This window comes from Macaca nemestrina, chromosome 3, assembly GCF_043159975.1.
Source record: "Macaca nemestrina isolate mMacNem1 chromosome 3, mMacNem.hap1, whole genome shotgun sequence".
In the NCBI taxonomy this organism is placed as follows: Eukaryota; Metazoa; Chordata; class Mammalia; order Primates; family Cercopithecidae; genus Macaca; species Macaca nemestrina.
The window spans coordinates 136,210,546-136,229,784 of NC_092127.1; the positions used below are offsets into that span (position 1 = coordinate 136,210,546).

General features: G+C 35.4%; 1 protein-coding gene across 2 annotated transcripts in view; it reads right to left on the minus strand.

Moving 5' to 3' along the window:
* LOC105477303 (Ras association domain family member 6) overlaps positions 1–19,239 on the minus strand; it is a 48,685-nt gene that overhangs the window by 4,804 nt on the left and 24,642 nt on the right. For both annotated transcript variants that reach the window (XM_011733761.3, XM_011733762.2), the window contains exons 4-10: positions 16,102–16,244; positions 10,482–10,576; positions 7,993–8,177; positions 4,653–4,754; positions 4,281–4,332; positions 222–340; positions 20–117 (exon numbers count right to left, since the gene is read on the minus strand). In XM_011733761.3, the coding sequence (XP_011732063.2) occupies positions 20–117; positions 222–340; positions 4,281–4,332; positions 4,653–4,754; positions 7,993–8,177; positions 10,482–10,576; positions 16,102–16,244 (794 nt within the window). The remainder of the gene's footprint in view (positions 1–19; positions 118–221; positions 341–4,280; positions 4,333–4,652; positions 4,755–7,992; positions 8,178–10,481; positions 10,577–16,101; positions 16,245–19,239) is intronic.

Below are 19,239 nucleotides of genomic sequence, written 5' to 3' on the forward strand. Positions count from 1 at the left end.
ATGCGTGTTCTTGACTTACTTTGTTACTATTCTTTGAATCTCTCTTTTCTCTTCTTCATTTAATCTTTGAAGAATGGATTCCAAGAAAGAAAAGTGGAAGTTAATGTACTGAGCCACCTAAGAAAGAAGAAGAAGAAGAAAACAAAAAGCAGAACAATTATGCAAAAGGTGCTGAGTCAGGAGGGAAGCAAAAAACAGATTCAGAGTGATAGTATTCATACATCACTGCTAATTTCTTCTGCATCTTTATCCATGAGGAAAATGCGAGCATTCTTTTCAGAAGGTCCCTGCAGGAGCCTCTGCAGTAGTGGAATGTCTGTCTTCTTTAGTCGTCTCTGTTCTGCAGTGAAAACAAGAATCAACCACAATCAGAAGTTCATGCTGGAGGAAAAGAAGGAAGATAATTTTCCAATTTATTTTTCTTATTTAACTCACTGTGAAAAAAAATAGCACCTGCAACAGGAGGCAATTATTCAAAAAAGCAAATTGAAATTAAAACTTAAATGAACTTCTTTCTCTTACTATATCTCAAGGTTTGACTTAATGTCTCAAAGAACTCAACCTTCCTTTGGTTAGAATGTTCAAACAAATCTCCAGTCTGATAGGCCTTTTCTAAAGCAACATGCCTCAATACTTATTTAGGTTTCATTCCATCATTCCTTCATCCATACAACAAATATTTATTGGTTCTTTCCAAGTTCAGTTGATGTAATTCCATCTTTCCAGTTGTTCAAGTCCGAAACCATGTAATTATTTTCAATTCTTCCTTTGTCTCACTCCACACCCAATTCTTGGCTCATCTTTAAAAAAATATTCATGAGTTTTTTGAGATCAATAATATCCTTATTATTTATTCATCTGTGGGCTTAATCCATTCAGCCACGAAAATGAGATAGAGAAGGAAAATACCTTCCCATCTGGCATGTTTCCAGAACTTCAAATTTCCAAAAGTTATAATATAAATACTCCCGCTACAAAAGTACTTATAGCTTTCTGGCAAAGTAGTTTCACATATGGGATTTCATTTTTATCAGAATGAAGCATGAACAAAACATAGGGTCCTTATATTCATCTTATTTCCTCATTCTCTCCCTCACCTTGCTTACTTTCTTCAGAACAGTGAGAACTGTTTTCATTCCCTGAGCTGGACTTATCCCAGGAAAAGTCAAGAGAGAGTCTAGAACTCGGAAGCTCAGCCTCCTCACAATTAAAGTGACATTACCCATTCCTGTTTACACAGTGCCAGTGTTTACTGTTCTAATTCCTCTGCCATTTCTGAAGCAGTTGGAAGCCTTGACAATTTAGCTCTTCTCACCCACCCACCAGAACCCTCTTTTGACCTTCAGGTTCAATGTTAAGTTGGTTTAGTATCCTCTTGCTTCGTGATTCTGCTTTATGATCATCTGGGATGATTATTAGAAATACATATTCCTAGAGTTGTCCCCTGATCTGGAAGGGCTTGGGAATCTGCATTTTAAATGAACTTTATAGGTAATCTGAAATGAACTACAATGTGAGATACACTGTAATGGGCTTTGTAGCTATAAAGTTAAAACCCGCTATCTCTGTTTTCCAGATTACTGTCCAAACAGGAGCCACATGCTCTCTTCTTTTCTCTGTTTCTGGTCCCTAAAGGGTCCTAGTTATTATTATCCTCAGTTATGGATATATACAAAATGTTGACACATAATATAAAAGAAAATGGGATTTTTATAGGTGAAATTATAAAGAACTACATTTTTTATAATAAAAATAGACTTTTTTTTCTTATAGAAGCAACACACTTGTTTGTTCATAGGTCCAGCACCTTGTGTGGAGCCCAAGAATGACTGGAAAAAAACTAAGCCATATTTCTGCTCAACTGCAGGCTAAAGTTAGAGGTGTGAGGAAAGAACGAGGTGCATGTGAATGGAATCCAAGTCTTGGAGAGCATCAAAGAGGGAATTTTCAAATCTTGTACAACCTAGCTGTTCAAGTTATCACACAACATTTAAGACTTCTTAATAAAACTGCTTTTTTTAAACCTTAAAAAAAATTCCCTTCCTCATACATGCATGCTATTGTAATTGGAACAAAAGAGGAAAGTATAAAGCAGGAGGTAAAGCACAACTGGAATTTCTGAGCCCTAAGATATGCTGCATTACCCTTTGAGTGTCCCCTTCAAGCAACTCTATGCACACACACAAACGCATAATACATAAACGTAACCATATCATGCTTGCTATTTTTATTGTACATGCCTTTTAAAAAATCATTTTTTTTCTTTGTATTTTAGACAGAGTCTCCCTCGGTCACTCAGGCTGGAGTGCAATGGCGCGATCTCGACTCACTGCAACCTCTGCCTCCTGAGTTCAAGCGATTCTCCTGTCCCAGCCTCCTGAGTAGCTGGGATTACAGGTGTGCACCACCAGACCTGGCTAATTATTTTTGTATTTTTAGTAGAGACGGGGTTTCACCATGTTAGTCAGGCTGGTCTCAAACTCCTGACCTCAAATGATCTGCCCACCTCAACCTGCCAAAGTGCTGGGATTAAAGGCGTGAGCCACTGTGCCCACCACTCCCCTTGTCATCCTCTCATCTGCGTCTCCCCAATCCCCCACCAGGTAATCTATCTCAATGGTTTTGTATTTATCACTCCATGCCTTTCTCCCTGGTCATATGACCACATATACCACATATTTAAATGGGAGCTTGTAACTGTTTGTTAAAAAAATGGGATCTTGTATATATACTTTTAGACATCTTGCATTTTTCACTGAAAATATATTATGGAGTTCCCTCCATTCTATTGGCATAAATCTAACTCATTCCATCCAATGGCAGCGTAATAATCACTTATTTAATAATTTCCCTAGTATGAGTAACTTTGTCTTTAGCTTTTTGTCCTCATAAACAGCCTTGCACATAAATCTGTAAGCACTAGGGCTTACATTTTTGTGGGATAGATTCTCACAAGCGGAATGGTCGAGTTAAAGGACATATATACTGTAAATTTTAATAACTATTGCAATAATAATTTCCAAAAAAGAGAAAGTCATATTTTCACCAGTGTTGCATAAAAATATCTTTTTACCCCGATGCATGTCAGCCACAGGTAGAATCATTTTAAAGCACTTTGCCAATCTGAGAAGTGCAAGATAATATTACAGTGTGGCTTGAGCTTGCATTTCCTTAGCTACTTGCATTTCACTGAGTTTAAGACTTTCCTGAAACTATTTAACTGGTTATTATAGCTTTTTCTTTAAATTGTATTTTCATGTTTTTTTTCTATTTTTGTTGAATTGTTTGCCTTTTGTAGGAAACTATTGGTATTATAGTTATTAATCTTCGGAGTACATTGACAATGTTCTTTGTAATCTACTATTTGTATCTTTTAAATTGTTACACAGTCCAATATTGCTACCCTTTATTTTATATCTTTTGGTTTTCTTTCTTTCCTAAACAAAGAGAATATGAATATATATGTGCCCTTAGAATTTTCCAAAAAATAGATCTTATCTTTAAGCTTTCTATTTATAAGAAATTTAATTTTATATATGTTTGGAGATACAGCTTCCATTTTCTTAAGGTTGTTCTGGCATCAAAATGTATTATTTTATTCTAATAAATTTCTGGCTCAAACATTCTGACACTTAAATTATAGCATGAGTTTTTTTTCTACAAATTGACATAAAATTTTTCATTTGTGAAGTTTTAAAAACTTTCATTTCAGTATCACTTTAAGTTTTCTCTAATCTCTCTAGCATGCTCCTAGCATCCCACTTATAGTGCCTTCCCAAAGTTCTGCTTCTATCCTTTTACCCGCTACCACAAAGTTCTCAATATGCATCTCTACTGAGGAAGAGATAGCACTCCCGCAATGTGTCAGACCCTGTGCTAAAAAAGAGGCAATATCAATGTCAGAGAGAACAGGTGTGCAATCGTGACTCCTCTAAGAGTGACACTCAGAAAGGAAAGCCAAAAAGAAAGTTACAGAGATGAGCAAAGACAAAAGTGCATAACAATTCCCGAGGGTTCTGATCTCCATTCAGATAATTTAATGTCTGGCCAACAAGCAAACTCTTTCATATAATAAACCCTTCAGGGATACCTTATTCTTAAGTTATCTTTCTTTAAAATTATGGACTATAGATAGTGTTCTAAAGACTACGCCTTCCTTTCTTCCTGCCCATTCCTCCCCTTTCTCCACAGAAGGAGGTAAACTGCTCTTCTGCCGTCCCTCTGGGCAGCAAACTGTAACACTCTAGAGTCAGGTACAAAGTGTGATCAAACTTTCTTACCTCCTGTCGCAAAAATAACGTGAAGAGCAAAATCCTGGGGACTATTTTCAATCTGTCAATGGAAAAAATGAACAAATATAAATTCTTTGTTGTTATATGATGTTTTCTAACCTGACCAGACCCAAATCATGTCTGTTTTCTCTCTTCCATTTTTCACTTTTAGACATAAAATCTTCTCTGCTCTTATGGGAATTGTATAATTTTTCAAGGGATAGTTACTAAAAGGTGTTATACAGAGGAAAGAATCTTTCAGTACTCAACATACAATTTAGATTTACACGTTCATAGATCTTTTTCAGAAGAGTGGATTTATGTATTTACAGTTGAATTACATATAATATGTTTATAGCTCAGTTAAGTAATACAGATTACCTTAAATTTTTGGAGAAGTTGCTTTATTACTTCTTCAGTTCTCATGTTACTGTTTACTCTGACCTTAGTTTCTGATCCAAAGGCTGGAATGAAAATTGATGTCTAGAAAAAGAATTGTCATATAAGTCTTTAAAATTATATTATATTAAGGGTAGTCAATATCTTGAACATAGTCTTCTTATAGGGTAAAAAATAATCCAAGGTTATCGATTTAAAAATTTTGTTTTGTTTTTGTTTTTTTGCTTTTCTTTGTTGTTTTTTAATATTATGTGTTATTTTAAGCAGCTTTATATTGTTTCTAGAGTAAATTAGGTAACACACCATTTGAGGATGCTTATAACATTTTCACTGGACAATTACATCTCTCTTTAGTGCAGTTGAAGATTTCAAAATAAGTAAGAAAGAATGTCACCAGATGTGTATTTAAAAATGGAAAGAGATATCAAGGAAGGATTTATTTCCATATATTTTATTTATATGCACAATATCCCAGTATTCCAAGGCTCTGTAGAGGGTGGGTTCAGCAGACGTGGAGATGGGTGGGTTTTGGGGTGGCTCAGTGGAATGTTAAAAAGATAAGTCTTATATCTTATTTGAGAGATTTGAGAGATCAGCAAATTAGCATCAAAGTATACAAACACACAGGTATATAACATCCACACATGTAACACACACACGGCATTTGTGTGGTAAAAATATGGATACGTAAATAAGTTTTCTGAGAAGATGTATAGAGAATGTCTAGGATACACTTTTATAAGTATGAGAAAATTCATTATTTGTAGACATTTTAGAGCATTGATAAGTTATTCTGTGACATTTACGATTTCTATAGAGCCCTGGAAAACCACATGTTCATCCCACGCTAAGTTGAGAATATGTTGTACATGTGGTTTGATGCTGTTTATGTGAAGAAGCTTCATGCAGTATGACAATAACATAGATTACCATTCAGGAGACCTAGATTTTAGTGCCTACTAACTGCCCATGAACTCCAACTTTGTCAACTCACTTAACATCTTTATTGACTCACTTAACATATATTTGATAAATGACTTCATTTATAAAATGAGAGTAAGACTAAATAATCTCTAAGAGTCCTTCTAAAATGTCAACCTACAGTGAATTTGTTTTTCAGAGCAATATTTTAAATCCACAGTCTTTATATCAGTTGTGTTGGCCAAAACATATAATGAAACCTGTTATCATTTAGTATTGCATGGATAGAAATATACTACTGGTGAAGTTATATTCACCATAACTAATCTCCAGATAAGACAATCTAAGCCTTTAATATGTGCATTATTCATAGCTTAACAATATTGGCATTAACAAGGGGCTTCATAGTATAAAAACATATCTTTTTTTTTTTTTTTTGAGACGGAGTCTCACTCTGTCGCCCAGGCTGGAGTGCAGTGGCGCAATCTCGGCTCACTGCAAGCTCCGCCTCCCGGGTTCACGCCATTCTCCTGCCTCAGCCTCCCGAGTAGCTGGGACTACAGGCGCCCACAACCGCGCCCGGCTAATTTTTTGTATTTTTTTTAGTAGAGACGGGGTTTCACCGTGGTCTCGATCTCCTGACCTTGTGATCCGCCCGCCTCGGCCTCCCAAAGCGCTGGGATTACAGGCGTGAGCCACCGCGCCCGGCCTGTATAAAAACATATCTTACGACACATAGCAACTTAAGAAATATATCCACTACAATTCCTATATGTCCATCACTGTATAATTATTGATAGAATGCTTTGTTTTTTCTTTTTTGTTTGTATTGTTTTCTGCTAGTTATTAAATTACAGTGAATGACATTTGTGTAAAATATCTATAGTCCCAGCTTGAGCTCATTCAATCAACAGCAACAACATAAGCTGATGTAAACTGAGTTCTTCTTTTGTGCTAGGTACTATTCTTATGTTTAACTTACCTCATTTCATTCCATCCAATCAACAACCTTGTAAAGTAAGAAGAATGAAGGAACTAAGATCAAGAGATTGAGGACGTTTTAAACTTGCTCAGCAAGAATGTAAAACCAGGCTGTCAAACTCCAGGGCCCAAGTATTTTACCACCATTCTGTGCTGCCAACCTAGTGTCAATTTCATTTTCAGCACAAGTGATCCAATCTGAAAGTCACTTGCTTGGAGCAGTGTGGCTTTCCTTCTTCAACACAAATTACCCCACAAGATAATGACATATAACACAATTTCTGAGAAGAGGGAACCAAGACAATTTGTAGCTGCCTCTCTGTGGGGGACTATCGATGCTACTTTATAGCTATGAGGATGATTCTGGAACCCTAAAATTCTGATATGAATAAAGAATTGAGAAGAGAGGTTTCTCCCCACAAGGCTCCAAAGACACACTATTGATACCTCTGAAGAATAGAAGAAGAAGAAATAAAGTAGAAATCCTTACAGGAAAAAGCCTACAAAGCAATGAGTTCCTATTTCTTCTTAAAGGCCTCAGAAGGTACCTGGCACAGTGTGAGTGCTAAGTATTTATGAGATGGAGTGATGAATGATTGCTAAGGTACATCACATGAAAAATATTTGAGTTCTGGAAAAAAATGATGATATATTTCCTACCTTCAGCAGAATGTAATGTCTTACAAGCACTATGGAAAGGCACATATAAATTTAACACATATTAAATGAAAAAACGGAATGTGAATTGTATCTAAGCTACAACTACACTTACATAAAAAGGGTATGTGTATAGGTAAAAGACCTGGAACATGGCAACATGAGAAGTACGATTTATTGGAATACATTGGCCTGTGGCTTTTATTTAAATGCTCATGTTCAAATGTCCTTTGATCCAACCTCTTTGTGGCACTTACGTTATTCCAATATTGTTGTTGGTATGTTGGTTTCTCTGCTCAGTCCCTGAGCTTCATGCTGGCTGACACATCAGTTGCCTCATCTGCATGTTTTTAATGCTTGGCAGAGTGTCTGCCACTTAGATAGAGTTCATCCATCATGTTGGTTAAAAACTTGTGTTCTGGAGTCAGACAAAGCTAGGTTCAGGTTGAGAGTTATTACTTAAAAGTAGCATAATCTAAGACAAATTGCTTAATCTCCATGACCCTAATTAGCTTATATGTCAAGTAGAGAAAATAATGGTACCTATTTCATAAGATTGTTTTAGGGATTAATAGGATTATTCAGTAAAAATCTATTTAAAACACATTTACTTTAATACCTAGCACATAGAGAGTGCCCCCAAAACGTTAGATATGCTACTATTATTATTATGACTTTAAATTGCAAATTGAATTGAGTGGTATCGTTAGTGAAACAGGGAACCTTATTTTATATTACATTAATGGAATTGTAACCCACTTACTTCATGGTTATAGAAGTGTCCATTAATAGAGGCTCTATTTTTCTGTCTTTCTTTTCTGTCCATCATCAGAGGCTTCATCCTTTTTCTCACCAGGGCTGCTTCACTCATGGTTCTATAGAGCATTGGGGAGTCTGGTTCATCCTCTGCATGTGACTTCAAGGTGTTGCTGTGATAAGATAAATAGTCTGGGAAGAATAGATTATAAGCTCATATCATTTAGCTGCCTGTCTCCTAGCATCCTGAGTGGATTTGTGTATGCTTTCATAATTTTAGGAATATTGCTATTTTCTGGCTGTGTAAAAGCATTATAGTCCACTGCTTAGCTGCATATTTACTTATTAAATGTTGCCTGAGACTGACTCAGCAAATTCTGCCAGTATCTCATATAAAATTCTTATGTCTTATTCTTATGTTTCATAAGAAATGATCACAATGATCATGTTTGGAGTTTGGGCATTCCTTTATTCTTAATTTATTGCGGAGTGAATTTTATGGCATTTCAGAATGTTAGAGCTGGAATAAACCCAATACTTTATCAGGTTTGATCTCTTATAGGTAAGAAAAAGTACAGTGGGTTGAAGTGGCTTTCCTATGGACATAGTACTCGTAAATGATAGAATCAGGTCTGGATCCTTATTATACGTTGGCCTGAGTTCATTGGAGCTTTCCCTAAAAAATAAACACTGGGCCTTAGTTTTCCTATAAAACTACAGAAAGCTCTTTGAGAAGCCATTTATATGGTATGTGGAGCATTGAAAGATTTTGTTCCCATCTTTTATAAAAGCAAAAGGAATGGTATGCTTTGGACTAGTCCTACTATTTGTAATATATCACAAAGGTAATTCACATTATATTCTTTTTAGAACATTCCAAAAGTATGGTATGAATGACTTTTTCACTTAGTTGCCCACTATCCTATTATTTCTTCTCATCGAGTCATGTATATTTAACAATGATTCATGATTTATTAGTCAAAATTTGGTTATTGAATTATTACAATTTTTATAGCAGATTTTAGAGTATAAAATTATAGTGTAGTGTTGAACAGCTCTAGTATCTATTGAGTAGGCAGAAGGTGTTTAAATGGAATTGAATGGAGCTATGATGTGTTACTAGCCTAAGATGCAGAAGATTCAAACCTGCCTTCTGCCCCTCTTTCTGCTTGTATCCAGTTGATAGTGCCTTTTTCAATTTCCTCTCCTATGCATATTCATATGTAAGAATAAGGCCATTAGGTGGCATTTGTGTTTTATTTTACTTTAGGATTTTAAATAATTTTCTATTGTAATTAGAACATCATCAAATAGGCATGAGATATTTCTTCCTTCTCCAGCCCTGCTGTTTAAAATACAAATAGATTTTTATGATGTCTTTGATGCCAAGATACTGGGATTTCCTTGGGTTTAATATATATTTTTAAAAGGATAATTGGAAGGGCCCATATTTAACAAGATGTAAAGATCCCACGGGATAAAGATAAGGGAACCCTGGAAGGAACATCATGTTTGTCATAGGATCTGGGTTCTTGTGTAGTAGCAGAGGAGGTGAAATTGAGAATTATTTGAAAAAAGAAAAAGAAAACAAACATTTCAAGTTGCTGGTAGGCTTGTGAAGTTAATGCTAGTAGGATACTCTTGTTCACACTGAACTGACTTTGTAAATCACAGCCCCATTTCAGGCACATGAACCCTGTCCACCACCCCTCATTCTAGCTTCAGTCATCAGCATCCACTACTCTTTGAATCTTATGTGTATGTGAGAATTACGTGAAAAAATTTATATAAAATACAAAATATTATGCTTGATACTTAGAAGAGTCTCAACAGATTACAGCTATCAATAGCATTGTTATTACTCTTACATCATCACCATTATGATTACAACTGCTAATGTCTCACATCGCTGGAGCTGGCATTTCCCATTTGTTTGCCAAGTTCAGTATGGATCCATTTGATCCTTAAGTATATTTCTCTTTTAAAAAGATCTTTGAAATAACTCCATCAAATATAAAATTGACTCCAGAATATCTGTGTGTTTCTGAGAAGTAATGTTATTGAAATACCTATTAACTAACAAAAACGTTCAACTTCTAAAAAGATACAGAATTAGGTCTGATGGGCTTGGCCTAACATATAAAGCTATTGAGAATAATAAATGACTCTAATCTTTGGGGAAGATATTGAACAATTTTATGAATACACACTTTATTAAAACTATTAGCTCTTCCTATTCTAATAAATCTGAGTGATGTAATATAATTTTTTAAAAAATTGTATTTTATATACAAAAGTAAGGTTCTTAAATGTCATACAAATACTATAGTGACTTAAGTTACTATGTTCCTAAGATATTAAAAATATATATACATATAAAACAAGAGTTTATTGTGTAGTAGTATGAAAAAGGTTAGATTTCAGGGAAACATATGGGGTCATACTTTACATTAATTAAAAATTAAGTCTCCCAATCAATAAGATTTTGATACTGACCTTGCTGGGAATTCCTTGTTTCAGACATTGGAATCTGGGTCCTGTCCAGCTCACTAATACGATAGAGATCATCAAATTCCCCCCAGCGTGTCATTCTAAAAAGTAATAAATCTTGTATGTAACATCAGTTCCATTCATATTGAAGCCTATGATGGTTTCCAGATTTACAATATTAATACAGTAATACTGTGGGCCTCTGTAGGTGGATATATCATCCAAAGTTATAATGATTTTATGATATTATTAAAATTATATTCATATATTCATACCAAAGTGGTCAACATATGTTTTAAATACTTCCTGTACTTTTACAGAGCTATCTTCTTGACATAATAATTCAGTTACATACTGAAACACAAGTTATATAGATTCTGTAAAACATATGTCCAAATTGAATTAGTAAAAATCAAGATGATCAATTGTTATAAAGATATTTCACAATACTCTTAGGAGAGTTTAGGTATAAAAGTGTTCTTTATATATCCTGTCAATATGTATTGTACCTTTTGCATTCAAAACATTGTTAGGTAGAGTGGTTCTAAAATAATAAAATGTGGTGCCTATCTTCTAAGGCACTTGACTACCATGAAGAATGTAGTTTACAAAGAAGGAAAATATATGAGTTTTCTGCCAGAAAATTATGATTTCATAAAGAAACTAACAATTTTAAGTGCATTCTAGTGCTCAGAATAAATAAAACCTGACAAATGTTTGTTTTTACAGCAGGTCAAAACTCAATTTTATTTTATTTATCTGGTCTTAAGTTTCTTATCCTCTCTGTGCCTGTGTCCTCATCAGTAAAATGAAAATGATAATAGTATGAGGTAGGATAGGTTTGTTTTGAGGATTAAAAGAGTGAATTTGTATAAAACTATTGAAACAGTGCCCTGAAAATAGTAAGCATTCAATATAGATTAACAATAATTATAATTATCCTCATCTCCATTGCCATCATCATTATCGTCATCATCATTATCATCATCATCAGCATCTGTATCCATTTCATTCCTGATGGGCCAGGAACCATTAGAGACCCAAGGTGTTCCTGGATCTCTCTAGGCAAATGGATGCTATTACCTAAGAATCTCTTCAATAATGTCTGTTTTCCTTATGACTAAAATATATTCCACTTATAGGGAATTTGCGGCATTGACTCTACCCAAATTTCATTGGTGGTAACAAAAAATATTTATTAAAACTAATCGTAGTGAATATGAAAAAAATCACCCCTTATCCTCTTTACTTTTGGATTCTTTTGAAGCCTGTTTTATGGCTACTATATCATTTGAGTCTTACAATAGCCTTATGAGGTAGAGAAGGTAATCCTAATATATTTGTTAATTTTCCAGCAAGCTGTACTGTTCAGAATACAGCCAATCAAAACAAATGTCATAAAGCCCAACTATAGGTAGTAACTTTAACTCAAAGGAAAACTACCAGGTCCTGACTCAGAATCTAATTAGTCTTATGGCAGATAAAATAATCCATTTCCCCCAATCTATAGCAGCTGGATAATCAGAAAGTGGCTGACATAATTATCATAGAAGGAGGGTTAGGAATGGAAAAGTCAATACCAATGAAAAACAGAAACTAAAATTGCAAAGTAACCTGATGCTATTTCATAGGGCTAAAGATAAGAATCCCTAGGATGTCGGTCAAATTCTTGGTGACCCTGGAAGATGTGACAGTTTAGTGTTGTCATACAAATATAGGAGGCCAAAAGTGGTCCAATATATTCCATGTTTGGCCCCTTATTTTTTCTATCATCTACAGCAGAAAACACCAGTTTTCAGCTCTGGATTGTGTAATTTGAAGCATCACCCCATCCAACTGTGCACATGACTACGCTTCAGGGCAGTTATCCAGAGTTTTCAAGAGAAAACTGGTTGGCACTTTATGTAATATCAAATAGTTTAACTTGCCCAAACATGGGACTTCTGTTGCTCTGACTAAAGTTCAGGGTGTATATCATTTGCAAATTTAAACTGTGGGGAGGTTTTCTAAGAAGTTTAAAAATAAAAAGGAGGTAGAAATTTGATAGACAAATAGAATATGGTCACTTCCCTACCCATATTGTAAGAAAAACAACACCTCTGACGTTATTCAAATGTACACCTGTCCAGTTTGTGCTCTTTATGTTATTCTGTCATGACTCATCCAATATATGCAAAAGCTGAATTTGGAAAGATATTAAAAACAGAAGTGAAAAATAGTGTAAGCAAATACAACCTTAACAAGGGTGTTCTTTTCTTTTGTTATGAAAGATTTCCAAAACGCTTGTGCCACATATGAGAGATCAAAGTACTGTCCATAGAATCGTTTCCGTAAAGAATAACAAGTGGTCAGAGCTCAAATAAACTGATTTTTTAAAAGCTTCTTCACTCCAATTAAGCTGATGCTTCCTCTGTGTGACTCATTTTAAACATAATTAAAACAAACTAACGTGACAAGACCAATGATTCTGTCAAAGAGTGAACTGAAAGACACAAGATTAGAGCCCTTCCTGCAACTGAAGTTCCATGTCATTTACCGCATGTTTACCCACTGTAGATATAAAATCTGTCATCCTGCAAGAGCAGAGGTGTAAGTTTTGCCCAGAGATGCCCAGTATGGGAAAAAGAAAATAGGAGAAGTTTAGGAGTAAGAAAATAGTCAATTTCTTTTCACAATTAAAGGCTGAGCATTTAAATGGATGTTACCTTAAAAGAGACAACCAGAGGGAGGGTGTCTAGAATTGGATTGAAAAAACAAAAATGATACCTTAGGTGGCTACGCACCCCATCAATGAACCAGAAACCAGAGAAAACCCATTTCAAATTGTGCTGTGCCTTCCTGCCTGGGTGTTCAGCTGGCTCCCAGGAAGTACTCTTGGCTAATTAATGACAACCAAATCTAATCTTGCTCTTGTGTGCGTGTGGCTCTGTATGTATGTAAAAGGAACGGGATCTTTTGCTGCCAAATGTTCTACAGTTAGTCTTGTTACTGGAAAAGGACAAGCCGGGGAAGGTTTCTAGATAATTTTTCTCAACTTTAAACAAAAGAGCCAATTCCTGTTTGCTTCACAGCAATTTACTATAATAAACAATGCAAAATGTAAATGGATCCTATAGCAGGTGTATCATGAGGATATTATTTTAGAACCTGTGGCAGTCTATGGAGAGGCATATTACCTTATCCACCTGGGCTCTTGAAACTCATCCAAAAATTCAGAATTGCTAGGAACAAGTGTTTTAAATTTGAGAAGTTAAAGCATATCTTGGTTAATAATAATAATAATAATATGATTTCAAAAGAGTTAAAGGACAGAATTTTTTATGTTCTCTATTCTAAAAAAGATAAATATTTGAGATGATTGATATGTTAATTAGCCTGTTTTGTTCATTCCACAACGTACATACGCATAAAAACATGTTGTATCCCATAAATTTATAGAATTATTTGTTAAAAATAAAATAAAATTTAAAACATATCTTGGTAAAGCCATATAAAATAATGATGGTTTACAGTGATACTACAATTACCTTACTTCATCTCTTTGACATTTTCCTTTTATGTTTGATATTTGTTACATTTTCATAAATTAAAAAATTAAAATGCATCAAATAGGTGTGACTCCTCAGAGAATTTTGCAAGGAGGGCTTAGGTCATATAAAGTATGGTAGTTAATTTTGTAAATTCATATCTTGTACAGTTTTCTGAAAGCAGAACCCATGAGTAATTTTTCCTTTTAAACGATGCTCCTTGTCATTTAGAATCATTAGCCTCATCAGTCATAAGGTACCTGCAGTGAGAACTGCGGGGCTCTCTCAGGCTGCCTGAGGCTGCTGCCTCCCTTCTGTTCTTCCGTAGGCACTGAGCCCTAAGCTCATTGGCAATCCTTAGCTTGGATGGGAGACAAGAGATAGATAGACGGACCAAGTAGTCACAACAAAGCAGAGGTAATTTAACCACAGGCTTCTGGGGATTTTGCTCTATACTATGTTTTGAATCTCCTCTTTGTGTCAGGCACACAGTTGGGCACTGGGATGAATAAAGCAAATAAAGCAAAAATGAATAAAACACATTCCCTACCACCGAGAAGCTTGCATTATAGACAAGGAGATAAGTATACAAAAATACTATTGCCTGCATGTGTGTTAAGTGGTATAGAAAAGTTTTCAGTGAACCTAGTATAGACTGAGGGGTCAGAAATGGCTTTCTGGAGAACATGTTACCTCATCTGTGTCTTAAAGGATTGGTGGAAGAGAGTCAGGCAAATCAATGTGGAGAAGCAGGTGAACTTCCAGGCAGAGTCAGGAAAATTAGAAATTGCATGAAATGTGTAGGGAATTACAAAACATTCAGCTGGTGGTAGCATAATTTTTGAGAAATATTGGCACGGTGAAAATCATAGTCTGTCTTAAATATTTTTTTTCCAAAGGAAAAGCAGACTTCTGTCAAGGTGATAATTAACTTTGTTTAGTTGTGGCCAAATATCACATTGGACAAATTGTCCTGGTAGCTCCTTCTACATTGCCTCCTCTGATAGAATGCCTGCTCATCTAACAATGGATGGGAGGATGAATGTTATGAAGAGAAGGCTTGGTATCTCAATGTATATACACAGTGGGTTGAGCTGGAGAGGTAAGGACTAAAAAGCAAGCAGGGATGGAATAAAAGGATGAAAGGAATCTTTATACAGGTATGTTTCTTGCTGAGAATATTTATTAATTTTTCTAAAACTTGTAAAGGGGAAAGGAAAAAATCAATTCAACCTAGATATCCAAGGAACACTTGCATAAACCCACACAGGGGACTGTTTTGTGCATTTATTTAACTTCAAATGCATTTCAGGTTGTTCTGTTGAACAGGATTGGGACAATCAGATGGCGCATCATTACGTTTCCCTGGTAGAAAGCATGATGAGCCCTTTGTTCCAAGGAAATAAGACATTTAGATTTTATCCTCTTATTTTGGAGACCAGGCCAGGGTAAATCAAATTCTGCCTTTACATTTTGTCTTTTCTAATGAAGGAATGCAGTCTCCAGGAAAGAAGTAACAGAGCAGAGGAATTGAGACCACAGGCTGGGGAGCACAGACAGAAGTAAGGCCCAGTTCAGTTCTGCCACATTGTAATTGGGGATCTTGCATAAATTAACTAATCTTGAAGAGCTCTGGTTTCTGAACACCTGCTTCATTGAGTTGCTGGGAATTTTTTTTTTTTTTTGAGACAAAGTCTCGCTCTGTCACCCAGGCTGGGGTGCAATGGCGTGATCTTGGCCCACTGCAACGTCTGCCTCCCGGATTAAAGCGATTCTCCTGCCTCAGCCTCCCGAGTAGCTGGGATTATAGGCGGCTGCCACCACGCCCAGCTAATTTTTGTATTTTTTGTGGAGATTGGGTTTCACCATGTTGGCCAGGCTGGTCTCAAACTCCTGACCTCAGGTGATACACCTGCCTCGGCCTCCCAAAGTGCTGGGATTACAGGGGTGAGCCACCGTGCCCGGCCGTTGCTGGGAAATTAAATGAGATTGTGTATAATCAGTTTCACACAAGCCTAAGTTTCCCTTCTTAAGAGTGCACACAATAAAACTAGATATGACGATTATCTGAGTAATTAAAAACATGAAAGATAGCTTACCCTTTGCTGGAGAATACATCTGATGACTTCATACTAGTAAAAGAAGAGAATGGCTTCTCATCTTGTATTTTTAGCTGTATAGGCCGTTTTACTCCCCAGAAAATGTCCAGCATTCCTTCAACAATTAGTTTGCCATCTTCTGTCTAAGGAAGAAATGAATAATCCCCCAATTGTTTTTGTATTATTTATAGATGGTAAATGTTTTAACTGAAGATGTAGAAATTAAGTGTGTAAGAAACCTTAATAGGTTAAAAATAAATCCCAGGGTTAGGATTTGGCTTTCCAATTTATCTACAAAGCAATTCTATTTTTAAAACATTCTTTTATTTTTGAAAACAGCTATACCCAGCAAAGTGAGTAAATTATAATGGTAATGACATGTCCACCAGAGGGCACAGTATGTCAAAATGCTTTCTGAACTCTATGATTCTTCAATTAAGTGGAATTTTAATTCTCTAATTTTGTTTAATTTAAAATCAAAGCAGATTCAAAAATTATACTGAACTAGAAATTAGAAAAAAACAACAGCTATTTAAATATTTAGCAGCTATTTCCTCATTGTTGAACAGAAAAATATTTAACTCACAAAGTTGTGCAAAACAAGTAAAATAATACGTGTGAAAATACGCTGTAAAAATTCAAAACGTTATAGATATATTTTGTAAAACAACAGCATTTGAAGAATTTCTTTAAAATTAGAAATATGACAAAAGAAGGAGACAAGCTTAACATCATGAATTTTGTGGAAACTTTTGAATTAAAGTACAAGTCATCATTATATATATGAAAGTCCTTTTCCAATGTCAAAGTAATGTTTTCTATTATAGAAACTTTGGAAAATGTAGAAACTAGCAAAAGTCATATGCTAGCCACCCAATACCTATTTTAACATTCATTAACTATTATTGATATTATGAAGAATCAATTGTTAGACAACATTTAATAACTCAATTCTTATTTGAGAGCATGATGAAAACTCCATACTCTGGAATCAGTTGGGCCTGTGCTCAAACCCTGGCTCTGCCACTTCCTAGTTGTGGCCTTGGACAAGTTGCTGGCTACCTTTAAATTTGGACTTTCTCATGTGAAAAACAGATATTCATAGCACCTGGCATTCAATAGGTGCTCTATATTACTGTTGGTTATTTCTTTGGCTGATAAACTTGCTTTGGAATCACTCCTGAAACAAAGTTTTACACTTCTTCCACTTTTGACTTTACGTTTCAGATTACTAAGAGGTCAGGTTACCAATCAGTTGTTTTCAACAATCAAACACAATTTATTCCTTGTAATGACTGTATATGATATAGATTATATAGTTAATGGTGGATAGCATTTTTTTTTTTTGGTTAAATCAATGAATACATGAATATTTTATTAACATGGTCTGCAAATATAAGAAAGAGAAAAAGTCCTGAGATGCTCCTTCCCTGTATATTTTCAGGCAAGCATGAATGTTTTCAAACATTTATTTATTTTTTTAATCCACGTTAATTCCATTTATTTTCTACTTTTATTTTATTATACTTTAAGTTCTAGGGTACATGTGCACAACGTGCAGGTTTGTTACATATGTATACATGTGCAATGTTGGTATGCTGCACCCCTTAACTCGTCATTTACATTAGGTATATCTCCTAATGCTATCCCTCCCCCCACCCCCTCCCCAAAATACGCCCCTGTGTGTGATGTTCCCCTTCCTGTGTCCAAGTGATCTCATTGTTCAATTCCCACCTATTGGGAGAACATGCGGTGTTTGGTTTTCAGTTCTTGTGATAGTTTGCTGAGAATGATGGTTTCCAACTGCATCCATGTCCCTACAAAGGACACGAACTCATCCCTTTTTATGGCTGCATAGTATTCCATAGTGTATATGTGCCACATTTTCTTAATCCAGTCTATCACTGATGGACATTTGGGTTGATTCCAAGTCTTTGCTATTGTGAATAGTGCCGCAATAAACATATGTGTGCATGTGTCTTTATAGCAGCATGATTTATAATCCTTTGGGTATATGCCCAGTAATGGGATTGCTGGGTCAAATGGTATTTCTAGTTCTAGATCCTTGAGGAATTGCCACACTGTTTTCCACAATGGTTGAACTAGTTTACAGTCCCACCAACAGTGTAAAACTGCTCCTATTTCTCCACATCCTCTCCAGCACCGTTGCTTCCTGACTTTTTAATGATTGCCATTCTAATTGGTGTGAGATGGTCTTGATTAGAATTTCTCATAGCATTCTTTCTCTGCCTAACTCAAACTCAATTAAGCCTTTATATCAAAAACTCATAGAATCTCTGAAAATTAAAAAAAAAAACACTACTCTGCTGAGGTTGTTAATTCTTCATTGCTATATCTCCAGCTTTTAAAACGGTGTCTGGTACATGCTAGACACTCAATAAATATTTCATTAATTATTAATTAAATAATTGAATAAATAAATTAATTTATTCATCAAAGATGAATAAAGCCACATATTGTCATCCAAGGACTGCCCCTTTTAAACAGTGTCAGAAGATTTGAAAAATTCTGAATTATGACTTTATTGATCAGTGTGTTAAGATGGAAAAGTCTTGTACCCTCACCATATACTTCATTTCATACAGTTATGAAAAATTATATAAAACATGAAACTATTTTTAAAAATTAAATAACTTTTTTTTTTTTTGAGACAGAGTCTCACTCTGTTGTCCAGGCTGGAGTGCAGTGGTGTGATCTTGGCTTACTGCAATCCCCACCTCTTCGGTTCAGGTGATTCTCCTGTCTCAGCCTCCCGAGTAGCTGGGAGAACAGGCATGCATCACCATGCCTGGATAATTTTTGTATGTTTTTTTAGTAGAGACAGGGTTTTGCTATGTTGGCCAGGGTGGTCTTGAACTCCTGACCTCAGGTGATCCACCTGCCTTGGCCTCCCACAGTGCTGGGATTACAGGCATGAGCCACCACGCCTGACCTAAATAACTTTTGTATTATAAATGGAGCACTGATGTACAGAATTGGAAAGAATATGCCTCAACTTAAATGTTCATAGCACCAAAACTCAAACATTTACCTAAAGGAAACAAACTTAGCATCATGAAATTTGTGGAAACTCTTGAATTAAAGTATAAATAATCATTTTCCTAGTTTTAATCTTTT